The following is an 18,352-nucleotide window of genomic DNA, read 5'->3' as shown; positions in this document are numbered from 1 at the left end:
AGTCCTGCAATTGAGGGAAGTACAGTTTGCATACCAGGCAGTCATGCAGTCAGTCAGGATGCTCTCAATTGTGCCCTTGTAGAAAGTTCTTAGGATTTGGGGGCCCAAACCAAACTTCTTCAACTGTCTGAGGCGAAAGAGGTGGTGTTTGCCTTTTTCACCACACAGCTGGTACATACAGACCACGTGAGATCCTCGGTGACGTGCATGCCGAGGAACTTAAAGCTGTTCACCCTCTCAACCCCAGATCCATTGATATCAATAGGGGTTAGCCTGTCTCCATCCTCCTGCAATCCACAACCAGCTCCTTTGTTTTTGCGACATTGAGGAAGAGGTTGTTTTCTTGACACCACTGTGTCAGGGTGATGACTTCTTCTCTGTCAACTGCCTCATTGTTGTTAGTGATTAGGCCAATTAATGTAGTTTTGTCAGCAAAGTTAATTAGCAGATTGGAGCTGTGGGTAGTGACACAGTCATGGGTATACAGAGAGAAAATGAGAGGGCTTAGGACACAGCCCTGAGGGTGGAGGGGCAGAGGCGAGGGGGCCCACTCTTACCACCTGCCGGCGATCTGACAGGAAGTCCAGGATCCAGCTACACAACGCAGGGTGAAGGCTGAGGTCTCTGAGCTTCTTTTCAAGCCTGCCGGTAATAATGGTGTTGAATGCTGAACTGTAGTCCAAGAACCGCATTCTTACATAAGCATCCCTCTTCTCCAGATGTGCAAGGACGGTGTGTAGAGCAGCGGCCATTGCGCCATCTGTTGATCGGTTGTGTTGGTAGGCAAATTGTTGTGGGGGGTGGTCCAGTGTGGGTGGTAGCATGCTACAGGTGTAGTCCTTGACCAGCCTCTCAAAGCATTTGCTTATTATTGAGGTGAGTGTGACAGGACGCCAGTTGTTCAGGCATATTAGCTCCCCGTGACCACATGTAGTTCAACTATGTGTTCCGGTTTCCTCTCACTTTCCAAAGGTTAGTATTAGTAAGTTGTGAGTATGTAGTAGTAAGTTGATGCTAGAAACATGGTGACACTTGTGGGCAGCTCCTAGCTCACTGTGTTGGTTCTTGATACCATTGATGCATTTCACTGTATGTTTCAAAGTACATGTGGGAAATGAAGCTAATCTTTATTTTTATCTTTATCTCAGCACCAGAACATTATTCCAGATCAGCTGCTTACTTTCATTGTTTTCTGGATTTTCATAGGGTTCTATACTGCCTTCAAAAGACTAAATAAGGTAGTCAGCATTTAAAATATAACTTGTAAAAAAAAAAGATACAGCGATAACAATTCTTTGTATATTTAATATGTCAAATTCTTTTTAGTCATACTGAATTTTTAGAATTGAGGAGGTATTTTTAGGCACAGGTCTCACCTTCAATTTAAATGTAGTTAAGGGCATGAATAATTTGATCAGATCACAAAGATGACATTTGATCTCTGCTTTAAAGTGCTACATTCTGACATTGTGTAATACAGTGATAGTAAAATAGAGTAGAATTTGCTGTAAAAATATTTTTAATAGTACATAACATGCTGCTATTTTAGACAAGTGTAGATATATAGAAATGTGAAAATCCAGTAGTTTCAAAACAGCATTTTACTATCTGACTTTCCTTTTAAATATATTGAAAAATTTGAAGTTTCTGTATTGATATCTTATATACAGATTAAAGTTGCCAAATATAATTAGGGTTTATACTTTTCTGTCCAAATATTCTTCCGACAGTGTAGGCAGACTCAAATTCTGCCTAAAATGTCTGCCTGATGATTCATATTTAAAAGTGCGATGTCTCATTCCTTCAGGTTTTAAATTTAGCTGGATTTATTGCTAAAAATTTTCATGATCTCTGAATTCATTTTTCCTGTGTACTTATTTTACATATTTCTATTTCCTTATGACACAGGTGGTGGCCATTTATCTTAGTCTTATTTATGTTTATACCTCCTCCTGTGAATACTGTGGTATTTAACTAACAGTTGTTCAGTCTTATTCATTTAAGTATTCTGTTGCTTCACTTAAGTCACGGTACTACTGCAGAAGAAGGCGAATCATATCCATCTCCCATTTCAAGCAGCTTTGTGCAAATGATCAGATATTAAACAAAGAAGGGCAAGATTGATTTTTATTGTAAATTTTGGGAATTTGTTTTGTATAGTTAAATGGCAAATTGGGAACACAGATTAGTTAAAGCCATTGAATCAAAGGAGTTTGCACCTCTGTAGTAAGCCTAAAGAGGAAAAGGACCAAGTAGAACAGAATTATGGATGATGGAATAGAGATACTGAAATTTAGAATCAAAATAAAACAAAATACAATAAAAGGAAGTAAGACTTTGCAGGCAAGAAGCAGGAGTATAATTAAGATCAAAAATTTGTGAACTAAAATTTTAAACATGTTTTTTGAAAACAGTAAGGATGAATGATACTCTTTATCTGACATCATTCTTAACAATATGCTTTCAAACGCATACTGTTGAATTAGAAAAAAATCATGAGCTAGCTTGAAGGTATTTACAGAATTATGCTGATGATATATGTAATCATAATTGTTAAAATGGCCAAAGGTAAACAAAATTCTTATTTACTATATAGTTTTTTTCTAAAACCCCCATATTTTATCTTTGACAGGCTATGGGAAGGTCATCCTATCTCAATGAAACCTTGCTGTTAGCAGAATAAGTAATCACTGTAAACTGAAATTTATAACTATGGCATTGCACAGTTACTGCTTATACAATTTTAGGTTACTCTGGCAGCACATGTAAAATCATTCATTCTGTTGACACTTGATCTTCAGACTTGAAAATGTACAAGACTTTGACCTGGCATTTGAGTGGTGCAATGTTGAAAGTTTTTGCAATTTGAGGATCCAGCTGGTGGAAAATGAGTTTGCACTTGTTTTCAATTACTTCAGAGGTCACAGTTACTTCCAAGCTTCCAGTAACCTCTCTCCAATAGAATCTATTAAAGCACTGCAAGTCAGTAATATATATTTTTTAAATACTTAATAAAACACACCTTAAAAGACAAATCTGAGAAAAAACAGGTTTAAAATGATAAAAATGGAAGTGAAATAAGAGAGAGGGCAAATAGAAGAGGGCAGTAAATATAATTACATTTCTTCCATCTAAAACAAGTTTATAATTCTGTGAATTGTTGCAGAGGGGAAATATCCCCCTAAACTGTAACAGTTTTCTGTTCAATATTACATTGGGTTCTTATTAAAGGTAGTCCTGACATTTGAATAGCATTACTTTAATATTTGTATTGGTATCCACTGACTGGCTTGGGGAGTTTAATAAGATTCTGAAGCGATCATGAGGTTAGCAGTTAGTGAATTATATGTCTCCCCACTCCTTCCAGATGCATAGACTTTATCTGCCATTTATGTTAGCGCTTATGATTTTCATGAACATTTTACCAAAGGCACAGGGACTATTAATTATAATAACTGAGCCTAAAAGAATAAAAAGTGATTGCATGCTAATGCCACTAATATACAACATAGGTGTAATGTGGCACCTTCACAGCTCTATTTCCCATTTCTCATTACTAAAGGCTGATTCTGTGGTTTATGATCATTTAGTTCTTTTAAAAATATAATCCAATTGAAATTTACATCTTCCTAGGTTTAATTATATCAACTTGCCAGTAAGCAGAGAACTATAAAGATAATAATTGAAATTTTAATATTAAATCGCCACCTTAACATTCCACAAGTTTAAAAGCAACAGCTTTTTGGTAGAATTGGTCACAGTCACACTGGCAATTGTCAAGCTCATATATTTTGCTCTCTGGCATTGACCAGATTTATAGCATCCGGTACTCCATTTTATTTACAAAGGCTCACCTTGCAGTTTTTCCACCAATACTTTCTCTTCAGCTTAGCAGCGCTTGTTTCAAATTGTGATGCACCAGCCTGGAGGGCATCAGCACGATCATCCAGCTCTGACAGCTTTTGATCTCGTTCGAGAACTTTGTCCACGTTCACTCGCATGATATCCACCACCTAGGAGAAACAGACTGATGTTATGCATTTCAATTCCTGGCTTTAAACTTTAATCACTTTGAGAAATCCATAGGCAAATATATTTTCTTGATTTAAATTTAATATCTTCTGCATTCTGGATTCTTGATTAAACATAGAACATAGAATAGTACAGCACAGTGCAGGCCCTTCAGTCCACAATGTTGTGCTGACCCTCAAACCCTGCCTCCCGTATAAGTCCCCACCTTAAATTCCTCCATATACCTGTCCAGTAGTCTCTTAAACTTCACTAGTGTATCTGCCTCCACCACTGACTCAGGCAGTGCATTCCATGCACCAACCACTCTCTGAGTAAAAAACCTTCCTCTAATATCCCCCTTGAACTTCCCACCCCTTACCTTAAAGCCATGTCCTCTTGTACTGAGCAGTGGTGCCCTGGGGAAGAGGCGCTGGCTATCCACTCTATCTATTCCTCTTATTATCTTGTACACCTCTATCATATCTCCTCTCATCCTCCTTCTCTCCAAAGAGTAAAGCCCTAGCTCCCTTAATCTCTGATCATAATGCATACTTTCTAAACCAGGCAGCATCCTGGTAAATCTCCTCTGTACCCTTTCCAATGCTTCCACATTCTTCCTATAGTGAGGTGACCAGAACAGGATGCAGTACTCCAAGTGTGGCCTAACCAGAGTTTTATAGAGCTGCATCATTACATTACGACTCTTAAACTCTATCCCTCAACTTATGAAAGCTAACACCCCATAAGCTTTCATAACTACCCTACTCACCTGTAAGGCAACTTTTAGGGATCTGTGGACATGTACCCCCAGATCCCTCTGCTCCTCCACACTACCAAGTATCCTGCCATTTACTTTGTACTCTGCCTTGGAGTTTGTCCTTCCAAAGTGTACCACCTCACACTTCTCCGGGTTGAACTCCATCTGCCATTTCTCAGCCCACTCCTGCATCCTATCAATATCTCTCTGCAATCTTTGACAACACCACCAACCTTTGTGTTGTCTGCAAACTTGCCAATCCATCCTTCTACCCCAACATCCAGGTCGTTAATAAAAATCACGAAAAGTAGAGGTCCCAGGACAGATCCTTGTGGGACACCACTAGTCACAATCCTCCAGTCTGAATATACTCCCTCCACCACCACCCTCTGCCTTCTGCAGGCAAGCCAATTCTGAATCCACCTGGCCAAACTTCCCTGGATCCCATGCCTTCTGACTTTCTGAATAAACCTACCATGTGGAACCTTGTCAAATGCCTTACTAAAATCCATATAGATCACATCCACTGCACTACCCTCATCTATATGCCTGGTCACCTCCTCAAAGGACTCTATCAGGCTTGTTAGACACGATCTACCCTTCACAAAGCCATGCTGACTGTCTCTGATCAGACCATGATTCTCTAAATGCCTATAGATCCTATCTCTAAGAATCTTTTCCAACAGCTTTCCCACCACAGACGTAAGGTTCATTGGTCTATAATTACCCAGACTATCCCTACTACCTTTTTTGAAAAAGGGGACAACATTCGCCTCCCTCCAATCCTCCGGTACCATTCCCGTGGACAACGAGGGCATAAGGATCCTAGCCAAAGGCTCAGCAATCTCTTCCCTCGCCTCGTGGAGCAGCCTGGGGAATATTCCCTCAGGCCCCAGGGACTTATCTGTCCTAATGTATTTTAACAACTCCAACACCTCCTCTCCCTTAATATCAACATGCTCCAGAACATCAACCTCACCATCATCAAGTTCCCTCTCATTGGTGAATACCGAAGAGAAGTATTCATTAAGGACCTCCCTCCACAGCCTCCAGGCACATCTTCCCACCTTTATCTCTAATCGGTCCTACCTTCAACTCCTGTCATCCTTTTTTTCTTCACATAATTGAAGAATGCCTTGGGGTTTTCCTTTACCCTACTCGCCAAGGCCTTCTCATGCCCCCTTCTTGCTCTTCTCAGACCTTTCTTAAGCTCCTTTCTTGCTTCCCTATATTCCTCAATAGACCCATCTGATCCTTGCTTCCTAAACCTCATGTATGCTGCCTTCTTCCACCTGACTAGATATCCTGACCGACAGACCACAGTAAGTGTACTTGCAACACTGTGTATCCGACAGAGTGATCAGCAGCACTGGGGCTCCACAGGGGACTGTCTTGTCTCCCTTTCTCTTCACCATTTACACCTTGGACTTCAACTACTGCACAGAGTCTTGTCATCTTCAGAAGTTTTCAGATGACTCTGTCATAGTTGGATGTATCAGCAAGGGAGATGAGGCTGAGTACAGGGCTACGGTAGGAAACTTTGTCACATGGTGTGAGCAGAATTATCTGCAGCTTAATGTGAAAAAGACTAAGGAGCTGGTGGTAGACCTGAGGAGAGCTAAGGTACCGGTGACCCCTGTTTCCATCCAGGGGGTCAGTGTGGACATGGTGGAGGATTACAAATACCTGGGGATACGAATTGACAATAAACTGGACTGGTCAAAGAACACTGAGGCTGTCTACAAGAAGGGTCAGAGCCGTCTCTATTTCCTGAGGAGACTGAGGTCCTTTAACATCTGCCAGACAATGCTGAGGCTGTTCTATGAGTCTGTGGTGGCCAGTGCTATCATGTTTGCTGTTGTGTGCTGGGGCAGCAGCCTGAAGGTAGCAGAAACCAACAGAATCAACAAACTCATTCGTAAGGCCAGTGATGTTGTGGGGATGGAACTGGACTCTCTCACGGTGGTGTCTGAAAAGGGGATGCCTTCTAAGTTGCATGCCATCTTGGTCAATGTCTCCCATCCACTACATAATGTACTGGGTGGGCACAGGAGTACATTCAGTCAGAGACTCATTCCACCGAGATGCAACACAGAGCGTCATAGGAAGTCATTCCTGCCTGTGGCCATCAGACTTTACAACTCCTCCCTTGGAGGGTCAGACACCCTGAGCCAATAGGCTGGTCCTGGACGTATTTCATAATTTACTGGCATAATTTACATATTACTATTTAACTATTTATGGTTTTATTACTATTTATTATTTATGGTGCAACTGTAACGAAAACCAATTTCCCCGGGATCAATAAAGTATGACTATGACTATTTCCCATTTTGTTTGCAACAGGATATACAGTAAAACTCTGGTAATGTGTTATCCAACAATTTGAAAATCCTATTTCTTATTCCCTTATAAGCTTAACAGGGCCTATAGACAATAGGTGCAGTAGGCCATTCCGCCCTTCGAGCCAGAACCATCATTCACTGTGATCATGGCTGATCATCCACAATCAGCATCCAGTTCCTGGTTTCCCCGTAACCTTTGATTCCACTACCTTTAAGAGCTCTATCCATCTCTTTTTTGAAAGCATCCAGAGACTTGGCCTCCACAGCCTTCTGGGGCAGAGCATTCCATATATCCACCACTCTCTGAGTGAAAAAGTTTTCCCTCAACTCCGTTCTATCCCTTATTCTTAAACTGTGGCCTCTGGTTCTGGACTCACCCATCAGCGGGAACATGTTTCCTGCCTCCAGCGTGTCCAATCCCTTAATAATCTTATATGTTTCAATAAGATCCCCTCTCAGGCTTCTAAATTCCAGAGTATACAAGCCCAGTCGCTCCAATCTTTCGACATATGACAGTCCCGCCATCCCAGGAATTAACCTTGTGAACCTACGCTGCACTCCCTCAATAGCAAGAATGTCCTTCCTCAAATTTGGAACCAAAACTGCACACAGTACTCCAGGTGTGGTCTCACCAGGACCCTGTACACCTGCAGAAGGACCTCTTTGCTCTTATACTCAATTCCCCTTGTTATGAAAGCCAGCATGCCATTAGCTTTCTTCACTGCCTCTTGTACTTGCATGCTTGTTTTCAGTGACTGATGTACAAGAACACCTAGATCTCATTGTGCTTCCCCTTTCCTAACTTGACTCCATTTTGATAATAATCTGCCTTCCCGTTCTTACCACCAAAGTGGATAACCTCACATTCATCCACATTAAACTGCATCTGCTATGCATCTGCCCACTCACTCAGCCTGTCCAAGTCACCCTGTATTCTCATAATATCCTCCTCACATTTCACACTGCCACCCAGCTTTGTGTCATCGGCAAATTTGCTAAAGTTACTTTTAATTCCCTCAGCTAAATCATTAATATATATTGTAAACAGCTGCGGTCCCAGCACTGAACCCTGCGGTACCCCACTGGTCACCGCCTGCCATTCCGAAAGGGACCCATTAATCGCTACTCCTTGTTTTCTGTCAGCCAGCCAATTTTCAATCCATGTCAGTACTCTGCCCCCAATACCATGTGCCCTAATTTTTCCCACTAATCTCCTATGTGGGACTTCATCAAAGGTTTCTGAAAGTCCAGGTACACTACATCCACTGGCTCTCCCTTGTCCATTTTCATAGTTACATCCTCAAAAAATTCCAGAGGATTAGTCAAGCACGATTTCCCCTTCGTAAATCCATGCTGACTCAGACCAATCCTGTTACTGCTATCCAGATGTATCATAACTTCATCTTTTATAATTGACTCCAGCATCTTTCCCACCACCGACGTCAGGCTAACCGGTCTATAATTCCCTGTTTTCTCTCTTTCTCCCTTCTTGAAGAGAGGGATATTAGCCACCCTCCAATCCACAGGAACTGATCCTGAATCTATAGAACATTGGAAAATGATTACCAATGCGTCCATGATTTCTAAAGCCACCTCCATAAGGACCCTGGGAAGCAGACCATCAGGTCCCGGGGACTTATCAGCCTTCAGACCCAACAGCCTATCCAACACCATTTCCTGCCTAATATAAATTTCCTTCAATTCATCTATTACCCTAGGTCCTTTGGCCACGATTACATCTGTGAGATTGTTTGTGTCTTTCCTAGTGAAGACAGATCCAAAGTACCTGTTCAACTCGTCTGCCATTTCCTTGTTCCCCATAATAAATTCACCCGCTTCTATCTTCAAGGGCCCAATTTTGGTCTTAACTATTTTTTTCCTTTTCACATACCTAAAGAAGCTGTTACTATCCTCCTTTATATTCTTGGCTAGTTTACCTTCGTACCTCATTTTTTCTCTGCGTATTGCCTTTTTAGTTACCTTCTGTTGCTCTTTAAAAGTTTCCCAATCCTCCAGCTTCCCACTCGTCTTTGCTATGTTATACTTCTCTTTTATTTTTCTACTGTCCATTACTTCCCTTGTCAGCCACGGCCTCCCCTTAGGATCTTTCTTCCTCTTTGGAATGAACTGATCCCGCACCTTCCGCATTATTCCCAGAAACACTTGCCGTTGCTGTTCCACTGTCATCCCTGCTAGGGTATTGTTCCATTGAACTTTGGCCAGCTCCTCCCTCATAGCACCATAGTTCCCTTTGTTCAACTGTGATACTGACACTTCCCATTTTTCCTTCTCCCTCTCAATTTGTAGATTAAAACTTATCATATTATGGTCACTACCTCCTAATGGCTCCTTTACCTTGAGGTCCCTGATCAAATCCGGTTCATTGCACAACACGTTCTCTCTGGTAGGCTCCAGTACAAGCTGTTCAAGCTGGCCTAGTTCCTCTGCTCCTTATAAAATCATTGGGCCAGTGCCTGTTGTCTTTATAAATTTACTGTTCCCATGTTTTTTTGTAAACTCACCATGGCCCAGATCCCATGCATCACTGGTGTCCTGTTTCTTGTGCTCTCTTTAAAGACACCCCATTCATTGAAAAGGTATTTTATACTCATGTTTAGCATCTACAGATTATGACTTCAAAGAGGGCCAGTGTATTCATAGAAGTTCTGGCAGTCAGTCCAACAGGAGAATGAGTGAGTCAGTGAGTGAGTGAGTGAGTGTGTACACATGTACGTGTGAGGTGGGACAGGCAATAGGATTGTATGTGGTGGGGGGGGAACTTTCATGGAGCCCCGTGTTGTGGTGGGAGGGGCAGATTTCATAGAGCCCCATGTTCTGTTGTAAAGCCCATGGTTTGAATGTACCTGCCACTATATTACTGACCACAGATAGTATTACAAATTTAATAAGGAGTGTGGAAGCTGTTGTGTATTTATTATTTCAATAATATTTGAGTATTCTTTTTACATATATAGTTTAATTAAGCAGTCTTGTTTGTTTCAATAATTATTATATGTAAAAATATACAATTGCACACATCATCACGCTGCCACGTGATATGTGTGCACCTTGCTAAAAGTAAAGATGAAGTTACACCCACATTTCGCACTCCTGTCTTCATTCGAATTAGTCTAATATCTTTGAAGTTACAAAACATAACAGCAGTGAACTTCTAAGGAGCTTGGGAATAAGCTCTTAGTGAGAGAACATGCCCCATTAAGTTTATAAGGAGCCAACTACATAACCAAAGTGGAACAGAATTTTGCCATTCTGAATGAGATAATTGAATCTCTGCTATCCCAGCCCCCTGGTCTGGTGGCTACTCTTGTCTAAATGGTTCCAGTCCATCCCTATATTCCAGGCTATCTGACCTACAGATGAGTTGATAAACAAAGGCTGCACCTGCCTTCTCAGTGGGAACTCTGGGGCATTGAAGTTCAACTGATAACTATTTCTTAACCAACAGTAGTGCAACAGTTTAATGGATCATTTATCTCATGGCTATTTGTGAGACCTGCTGCATCTCATTTATTGCAGCAATGATCTCTCCTTTAACATTTTTGTTTGGACATAAGATACTTCAGAATATCATAAGGTCAAATAATGAATGTTTTTGCTCATACCAAGATTTTTTCTCTCCACCAGGATGCTCAACTGTTGATCTACCTAATACTTGCAAAATACAGCAGTAGAATGTTGAAAGATCCCATCTTTTTTTCATCTGATATAAGTGGGCTTATGTATTTGATGCAACCGTTGCTGGTATCTCACTGCGCTCAAATGGTCTCCCTCTTTCCCTTGATGCTGTCGAGGATGGCCTGTGGTTGTTGGATTGAAGTATAGTTCGATTGGATCCTTTCTATTTTGTGTTTTTTGGGTTTTGTGTTTTCACTTGTTCTTTCTTGATGCTGTTTGTACAATTTGTTTTTTGGCACGTGGGGTGGGGGGGCTTGATGTTCTTGTTGCGGTTTGCACGATTTGTTTTTGGGCATGGGGAGGGGTTGATGTTTTTCCTTGAATGGGTTCCATGGTTTTCTTTGTTTTGTGTCTGTCTGTGGAGAAGATGAATCTCAGGGCTGTATACTACATACATACTTTGATAACGAACGTACTGCCAATTTCTAACTGTGCTACAAGATTATCTGATTGTGTGTGTGCACGCATTCAAATATAATACCTTCAGTCATGTATTCATTACCCTTTTCAATTTTGTCTCTATATGGCCTGACGTTGAATTCTTTTCTTTTTCTGAACTTTTTGTCTTATTCTTTATTCTGGAGACTTCTGTAATCTCTCCTGCACTCCTCTTCCCTTTTACTATACCTTCCCAATCTGTTGAACCCATCCTCCTACTGCTTAGTTTCAAGCCCTATCCCAGCCCTATTTATGAGATTTGCCAGGACCCTGGCCCCAGCATAGCTCAGGTGTAGCACGTTCCATTGTAACAGCTCCCTCCTTCCCCATTATTTGTGCCACTTTCCCACAAATGCAAACCTGCTTCTCACAACAATCTTTTTAAGCCACACATTTAACTCTCCAATCTTATTAGCCCTGTGTCAATTTGCACATGGCTCAGGTAGTAATCCAGAGATTATTACTTTTTTGGTTCTGCATTTCAATGTTGTTCTCTAGCTGCTCAAAATCCCTCAGCAGAACCACTTTCCTTTGTCTTCCTATGTTGTTGATAACCACATGCACCACAACAACTGGATCTCTCTCCTCCCACTCCAAATTCCTCTGCAGGTCAGATGAGATGTCCTGAACTCAGGCACCAGGCAAACAACAGTCTTCAAGACCCTTGAACCTTACAACAGAGAATTGTGTCTATTCCCCTGACTATATCATCTCCAATTACAACCATATTTTTCTTCTCTTCTCCCCCAGCACCCCACCCGTTGAATGGCTCGCTGAACCACAGTGCCTGATTTGGTTGTTCATCCTTCCTCAGCTGCAACGCTCATCTTCTCAAGGAGCGTCAATCTCAAACCTGCTGAGGCTTGTCTGGTATTACCGTTTGAATCCTCCTACCTGCTTCATGTGCAGTCACATCCTCTTAATTATTGCCACAGACCAAATTTGAAGTAGTTAATCCAGTTAGCGTGACTGCCTGCTGAAACACAGCGTCCAGGTAATTGATCCTCTCCCTGGTCCACCAGCTGCAATATCTTGTAGTTACAACACATCACCTGATCCTGACTTTATTTAATTAGTTGTAATTTGATACCTTTTTTTAGTTAGTTGCTAAAAAAAACCCTAGCCGTTCTTACCTGCTGCCTGTCTGTTCCACCTTGTTGAAGCCTCCCAAGTGAAAGGCTTAGACCTCACATTCCTACACAGGGCCACTCACCAGTGGCTGATCCAAAATGGCCTCCAGAACCTTGGCTTTTGCACCTCTTCTTGTCAAAGCCTTTTCAGCCAAAGCCTCAGTTCCCCACTCTAACTCTGCCCACTCACACTGTGGCTGTTCTGTTTAAACCTGGTTTCTTTTTATTGGCCCAAGTGAAACTCACATTCAACGAGAATTGCCCTTTGCATTGGTTTCCACTCATGCACAGATCTCGATCTTGCTACTCCAAAGTGAAATTCACACACAAGGCTTCTGCTTTTCAATAGTTCCCAGTCTTGTATTTGTGTCTCTGTATTTTAGCTGAGGCAGTTCTAAACAGGAATACTCAATCATTCCATTCTCGCTGTTATGAGACTCAATGATTTTTTGTGTGCAGCTGCCATCAGGGGCGGCTTCCTAACACAAGAGGATAGTGTGTATTTGGAATGAGCTGTCAGAAATAGCACGAGGTGACCACATAAGCAACATTTAAAAGTCACCTACATGGAAAGGAGAGGTTTAGAGGGCTATAGCCCAAATACAGACAGATGGGACTAGCTTGCTGGACAACACAATTGGCATTGATGATTTCGGCCAAAGGGACTGTTTCCATTGCTGAATGATGGAGTACAGCGGTTAGAGAGAGTTCAAGTACTGTCAGATAATTTTCAGTTTTTAAGTGAAATTCACACACAACAAGGCTTCTGCTTTTCAACAGTTCCCAGTCTTGTATTTGTGTCTCTGTATTTTAGCTGAGGCAGTTCTAAACAGGAATACTCGATCATTCCATTCTCTCTTTTATGAGACACAATGATTTTTTTGTGTGCAGCTGCCATCAGGGGCAGCTTTTGCGTTCAACACCATCCGCCCTGCTCTGCTGGGGGAGAAGCTGACAGCGATGCAGGTGGATGCTTCCCTGGTATCATGGATTCTTGATTACCTGACTGGCAGACCACAGTACGTGTGCTTGCAACACTGTGTGTCCGACAGAGTGATCAGCAGCACTGGGGCTCCACAGGGGACTGTCTTGTCTCCCTTTCTCTTCACCATTTACACCTCAGACTTCAACTACTGCACAGAGTCTTGTCATCTTCAGAAGTTTTCAGATGACTCTGCCATAGTTGGATGCATCAGCAAGGGAGATGAGGTTGAGTACAGGGCTACGGTAGGAAACTTTGTCACATGGTGTGAGCAGAATTATCTGCAGCTTAATGTGAAAAAGACTAAGGAGCTGGTGGTAGACCTGAGGAGAGCTAAGGTACCGGTGACCCCTGTTTCCATCCAGGGGGTCAGTATGGACATGGTGGAGGATTACAAATACCTGGGGATACGAATTGACAATAAACTGGACTGGTCAAAGAACACTGAGGCTGTCTACAAGAAGGGTCAGAGCCGTCTCTATTTCCTGAGGAGACTAAGGTCCTTTAACATCTGCCGGACGATGCTGAGGATGTTCTACGAGTCTGTGGTGGCCAGTGCTATCATGTTTGCTGTTGTGTGCTGGGGCAGCAGGCTGAGGGTATCAAACACCAACAGAATCAACAAACTCATTCATAGGGCCAGTGATCTTGTGGGGATGGAACTGTACTCTGTCACAGTGGTATCTGAAAAGAGGATGCTGTCCAAGTTGCATGCCATCTTGGACAATGTCTCCCATCCACTACATAATGTGCTGGGTGGGCACAGGAGTACATTCAGCCAGAGACTCATTCCACCAAGATGCAGCACAGAGCGTCATAGGAAGTCATTCCTGCCTGTGGCCATCAAACTTTACAACTCCTCCCTTGGAGGGTCAGACACCCTGAGCCAATAGGCTGGTCCTGGACTTACTTCATAATTTACGGGCATAATTTACATACTACTATTTAGCTATTTATGGTTCTATTACTATTTATTATTTATGGTGCAACTGTAACGAAAACCAATTTCCCCCGGGATCAATAAAGTATGACTATGACTAAGTTATCTGAGTTTATTTAATTTTGTTTCACATTTCCTGGTGTTTTAATGTTTCTTTATATTAATAGCATTCTAAGATTTTAATTATTTTAGAATGTTTATCTTTGCAATATCAGGGTGCTACCAATGCATTCAATTCGCATGACAGCATTGACAGCTGGATCAATCTGAGTCCGTGACTTAACTGCTTATGAAAACATTTCCCTCGGACTTATGACCAGGCCAAAGCTGAAATTCATTCCCTAGGTTCTATCCTGGTGATCAAGTCATGGCACGAGCCAATTTAGTAAACTGGCATGAAGCCAGTCCTCAGGAATTCCCAGGTCCCTGCTATCTAAAGAAGTGTAGGAAAGATATTGTTTTGCTTAAATACGTGCTGGAAGTGAGTACTTTCAAACATTTCAGGAGGAATCTAGATGAGGATTTGAATCTACAAGGCATAGAATCTATTTTATTATTACTGACATATGTCATGAAATTGTTACTTTGAGCAGCAGTACAGTGCAAGCCATAAAAATTACTATATTAGAAATTAATAAAAAATACTATAAAGGAGCAAAAGCTATGAAGGTAGTGTTCATAGGTTCATGGACTGTTCAGAGATTTGACGGTGGAGGAGAAGTTGTTCCTAAAACATTGAGTGTTGGTCTGAAGGCTCCTGAAGATAATAATAAGAGGGTTGGATGATGAGGGTCATTAATGAGGCATCACCTTCTGAAGATATCCTCGATATCTTAAAGATTGTGCTTGTGACTTATCCGGCTGAATCTTCAACTGTCTGCAGCATCTTTAAATCCTATTTATTGGAGCCTCCAATCCAGCTGGTGATGCAACTAATCAGAATGCTCTCCACTGTACATCTATAGAGACTTGCTTGAGTCTGGCTCCATACCAAACCACCTCACGCTCCTAATGAAGGATAGCCACTGGCATGCGTTTTTAACAACTGCATCAATATGTTGGGTGCAGGATAGATCCTTTGAGATGTTGATGCCCAGAAACTTGAAGCTGTTCACCCTTTCCACTGCTGACCCCTCAATAAGCTGTACCTAGCCACACAGTCATAATTGCAGAGAGCAGATCAGTGGCCTAAGCATGCAGCCTTGAGGTGCACCTGCGTTGACTATCAATGAGGAGAGGAAGCTATTACCAAGCTGCACTGACCGTGATGTCCTGATGAGGAAGTCAATGATCCAGTTGTAGAGGAAGGTACAAAGAACCAGGTTCTAAAACTTATTAATATTGAGGGGATGATGGTGTTGATTGCTGAGCTGAAATTGATAAACAGCAGCCTGGGGTATGTATTGCTGAGGCTGAGTGGAGAGCCACCTAGATTGTGTTCTCTGTAGACATGATGTAAAAAATTGCAGCAGGTCTAGGTCCAGGCTAGAGTTAATTCTAGCTATGGACAACTTTGCAGAAACACTTCACATGCAGTGCCTGTGCCTGTACATTTAAGCTATAGTAGTTCTATGCAGGAATACTTGATGATTTCCTTGGGAATTGTACCCAAAAAGTGCTGCTCTCTGGTGCCATCTTCCAAAAACATAGTAGGCTATGGACAAAGTTCCAGTACAATGTAGATAATTGAGGGTCAGCGTAGACAAGATGGCCTGAAGAGTCTATTTCAGTATGTGCGACACTACGGCTGACCATTGTCAGCTTTACCAGCTGAGGAGGAAATGCAAGAAAATCTATTAGTCAACAATGAAAAACACAGGTTTCAGTAGGAAAGACAGCACACTCAGGAGATTTCATCACTCTAAGTACTCCTCATTGTGTATGTAGTGGGCCGCGGGAAACCTGCTTCTCATTTTCATGAGAGATGGAAAGCACACTCAGGATAAAGTTAATTCATTCCTACATTTTAGCAGACATGTTTAGTTTCTAAATTCCATAATCCTTTTTGAAGGGCAAGACAGAATATGTAGAGGGAGGGATGAACCTTTCTCCAAATGTGATGAGGTGACCTATTTCTAAAGTGCACATTAAAAAATTGGGAATGCTCATATTCAAATAATTTCTACAACTTCTCTTTTCTACTGAAGAAAGCAGTCACCTGAGAACATCAATTTTATTTTCCACAAAAGAAACATACTTTCAAGAAACATGTCCCATATTTCCTATCATTTTGATCAAATGCCATTGGGTTTATGCTTTCTTTTCCTGACTTCATACCTCATCAACTTGAGCCTGTGTTTGCTGCAGCCTTCTGTTGCTGGTTGTGTTAACCGGTGGGGCTGGTGCTCCATCTCCAGGTGCCCCAGGAGGTCCTCCTGCAGCAGGAGCAGCAGCTTGGGTTGGGGCTGACCTAAATGCCAAAGTAAAACAAAGAAAAACTTCTATTAACAAAACAAAAACTTGTATTAACAGTATAATGCAGCAGCAAGCATATCAAATGTACATCAAAGTCCCACTTTGCGCACTGCATAGTCCAAAAATGGTGAACATGTGGGATAACTGGGAGGCGCAGTGCAGGTTAGAGTAAGGAGAAAACCTAAAGAGAGAGTTATACCAGTTCCTCTATGATTTCACCTATGTTGGGAAGGATGAGGATGAGGATGGAGGACAGAGGATGAGGAGAAGGAGGAAGTTGTTGGGGGAAGAGAAGAAGAGGGAGGGGGAGGGGTGGAGGAAGAGAGAGGAAAAAGGGTCTTGGCCCAAAATTTCAACTGTTTATTCATTTCTATAGATGATGCCTGACGTGTCGAGTTTCTCCAGTATTTTCTATGTGTTTCAATGGTATTGTAGATATTTTTGCAGTTATTGCTATTATGTGGTTAGAGACATAAAAGTTATTCTTGGAGTCCCACAGTCTTTTTTGTATTAGTGAAATACAACTCACTGACAAAACATGTTTAGACATAAATCAGCTTAAGGATGGAAACACTCGTTTATACAAATCAACTATGTATGAAAAAATAAACTATTCACAGACCTGACTCATCAGTCCGGATTTTGTTATTGGTGGTGGTGTGCTCGATTTGAGACTGATTTGCACATTCCTTTGTGTAAAGAATGTCAGAAGATGATATTTGCTTAATTTTGAGTCTTCAGGGATGTAGAGACCCCTGGCACAACCAACACCTACTGTCTTTCCTTAATTGCCTCTAATTAAAGAGGCAGTGTGGAGACAACCATTTTATTGGATCAGGAACTATTTTTGTGCTAGACAGTATAAAATGGCTGCCTTCCTTCCCTGGTGGTCATTAGTGACAGATGGGTTCTTAATGACAAACAGTAATAATATGATTAGAGTAAGTGTTTCTTTTCAAAATTCTCATTCATTTAATTAGCTGAATTTCAATTCCCCAGCTTTTAATTGCAATTTGAACTCATGTCACTGCATCAATAATCCAGAACTTTGCATGTTAGTTTAATAACTTAACCCCTACATGCATGATGCAAAACTTATGAAACCACCATGGAAGAAAGATTGCTCATTTATTATCAACAATTTTCCCCCCCTCCCACAAAAGAGAGGTAAATATTAGCACCCATTGTGCAGCAGATTGTTTTACGAAATGACATGCTTTAATCATCTCGTTGAGGATTGCAGCATCTCATAAGATTTGGCGCAGAATACAAATTCTGAGCACACTACTCCAGTCCAGAGAGATGCAAAATTAATCTCCTTCTGCTCTATCTAACAATGCAGTAAATCTCAATCCTGAACAACAGCATGAGGCAAGACTGCTGGTTTCAAAAAAACCATATCTCTTAGATGTTTTATCCAATTGTTTCTCCCTTGCAGGCACAGACACTGATGTCATAATTTTTTTTTCTGTTTTCTCAAGCACAGCTCAAATCAAACCAGATCAAATTTCGATCTTTCCACATATCTTAATTTTCACGACTCTGCGTGGTGTTCAACCTGTCATATTATGTCACAACAAAGTGTTATTAGCTGCAGCTAATATTTTGACCAACTAATGGATTAGTGTTTTTTAAAAA

At 41.5% G+C, this 18,352-nt stretch overlaps 1 protein-coding gene across 1 annotated transcript in view; it reads right to left on the bottom strand.

The window, feature by feature from the left end:
* The window catches only part of vamp2 (vesicle-associated membrane protein 2), a 114,553-nt gene that overhangs the window by 9,904 nt on the left and 86,297 nt on the right, over positions 1-18,352 (bottom strand). Inside the window, exons 2-3 of the mRNA XM_072255506.1 lie at positions 16,577-16,709; positions 3,855-4,013 (exon numbers count right to left, since the gene is read on the bottom strand). Of these exons, the coding sequence (XP_072111607.1) occupies positions 3,855-4,013; positions 16,577-16,709 (292 nt within the window). The remainder of the gene's footprint in view (positions 1-3,854; positions 4,014-16,576; positions 16,710-18,352) is intronic.

The sequence above is a fragment of the Mobula birostris genome, chromosome 4 (assembly GCF_030028105.1).
Source record: "Mobula birostris isolate sMobBir1 chromosome 4, sMobBir1.hap1, whole genome shotgun sequence".
Classification (NCBI taxonomy): domain Eukaryota; kingdom Metazoa; phylum Chordata; class Chondrichthyes; order Myliobatiformes; family Myliobatidae; genus Mobula; species Mobula birostris.
This window is presented reverse-complemented; position numbering and strand designations above follow the sequence as displayed.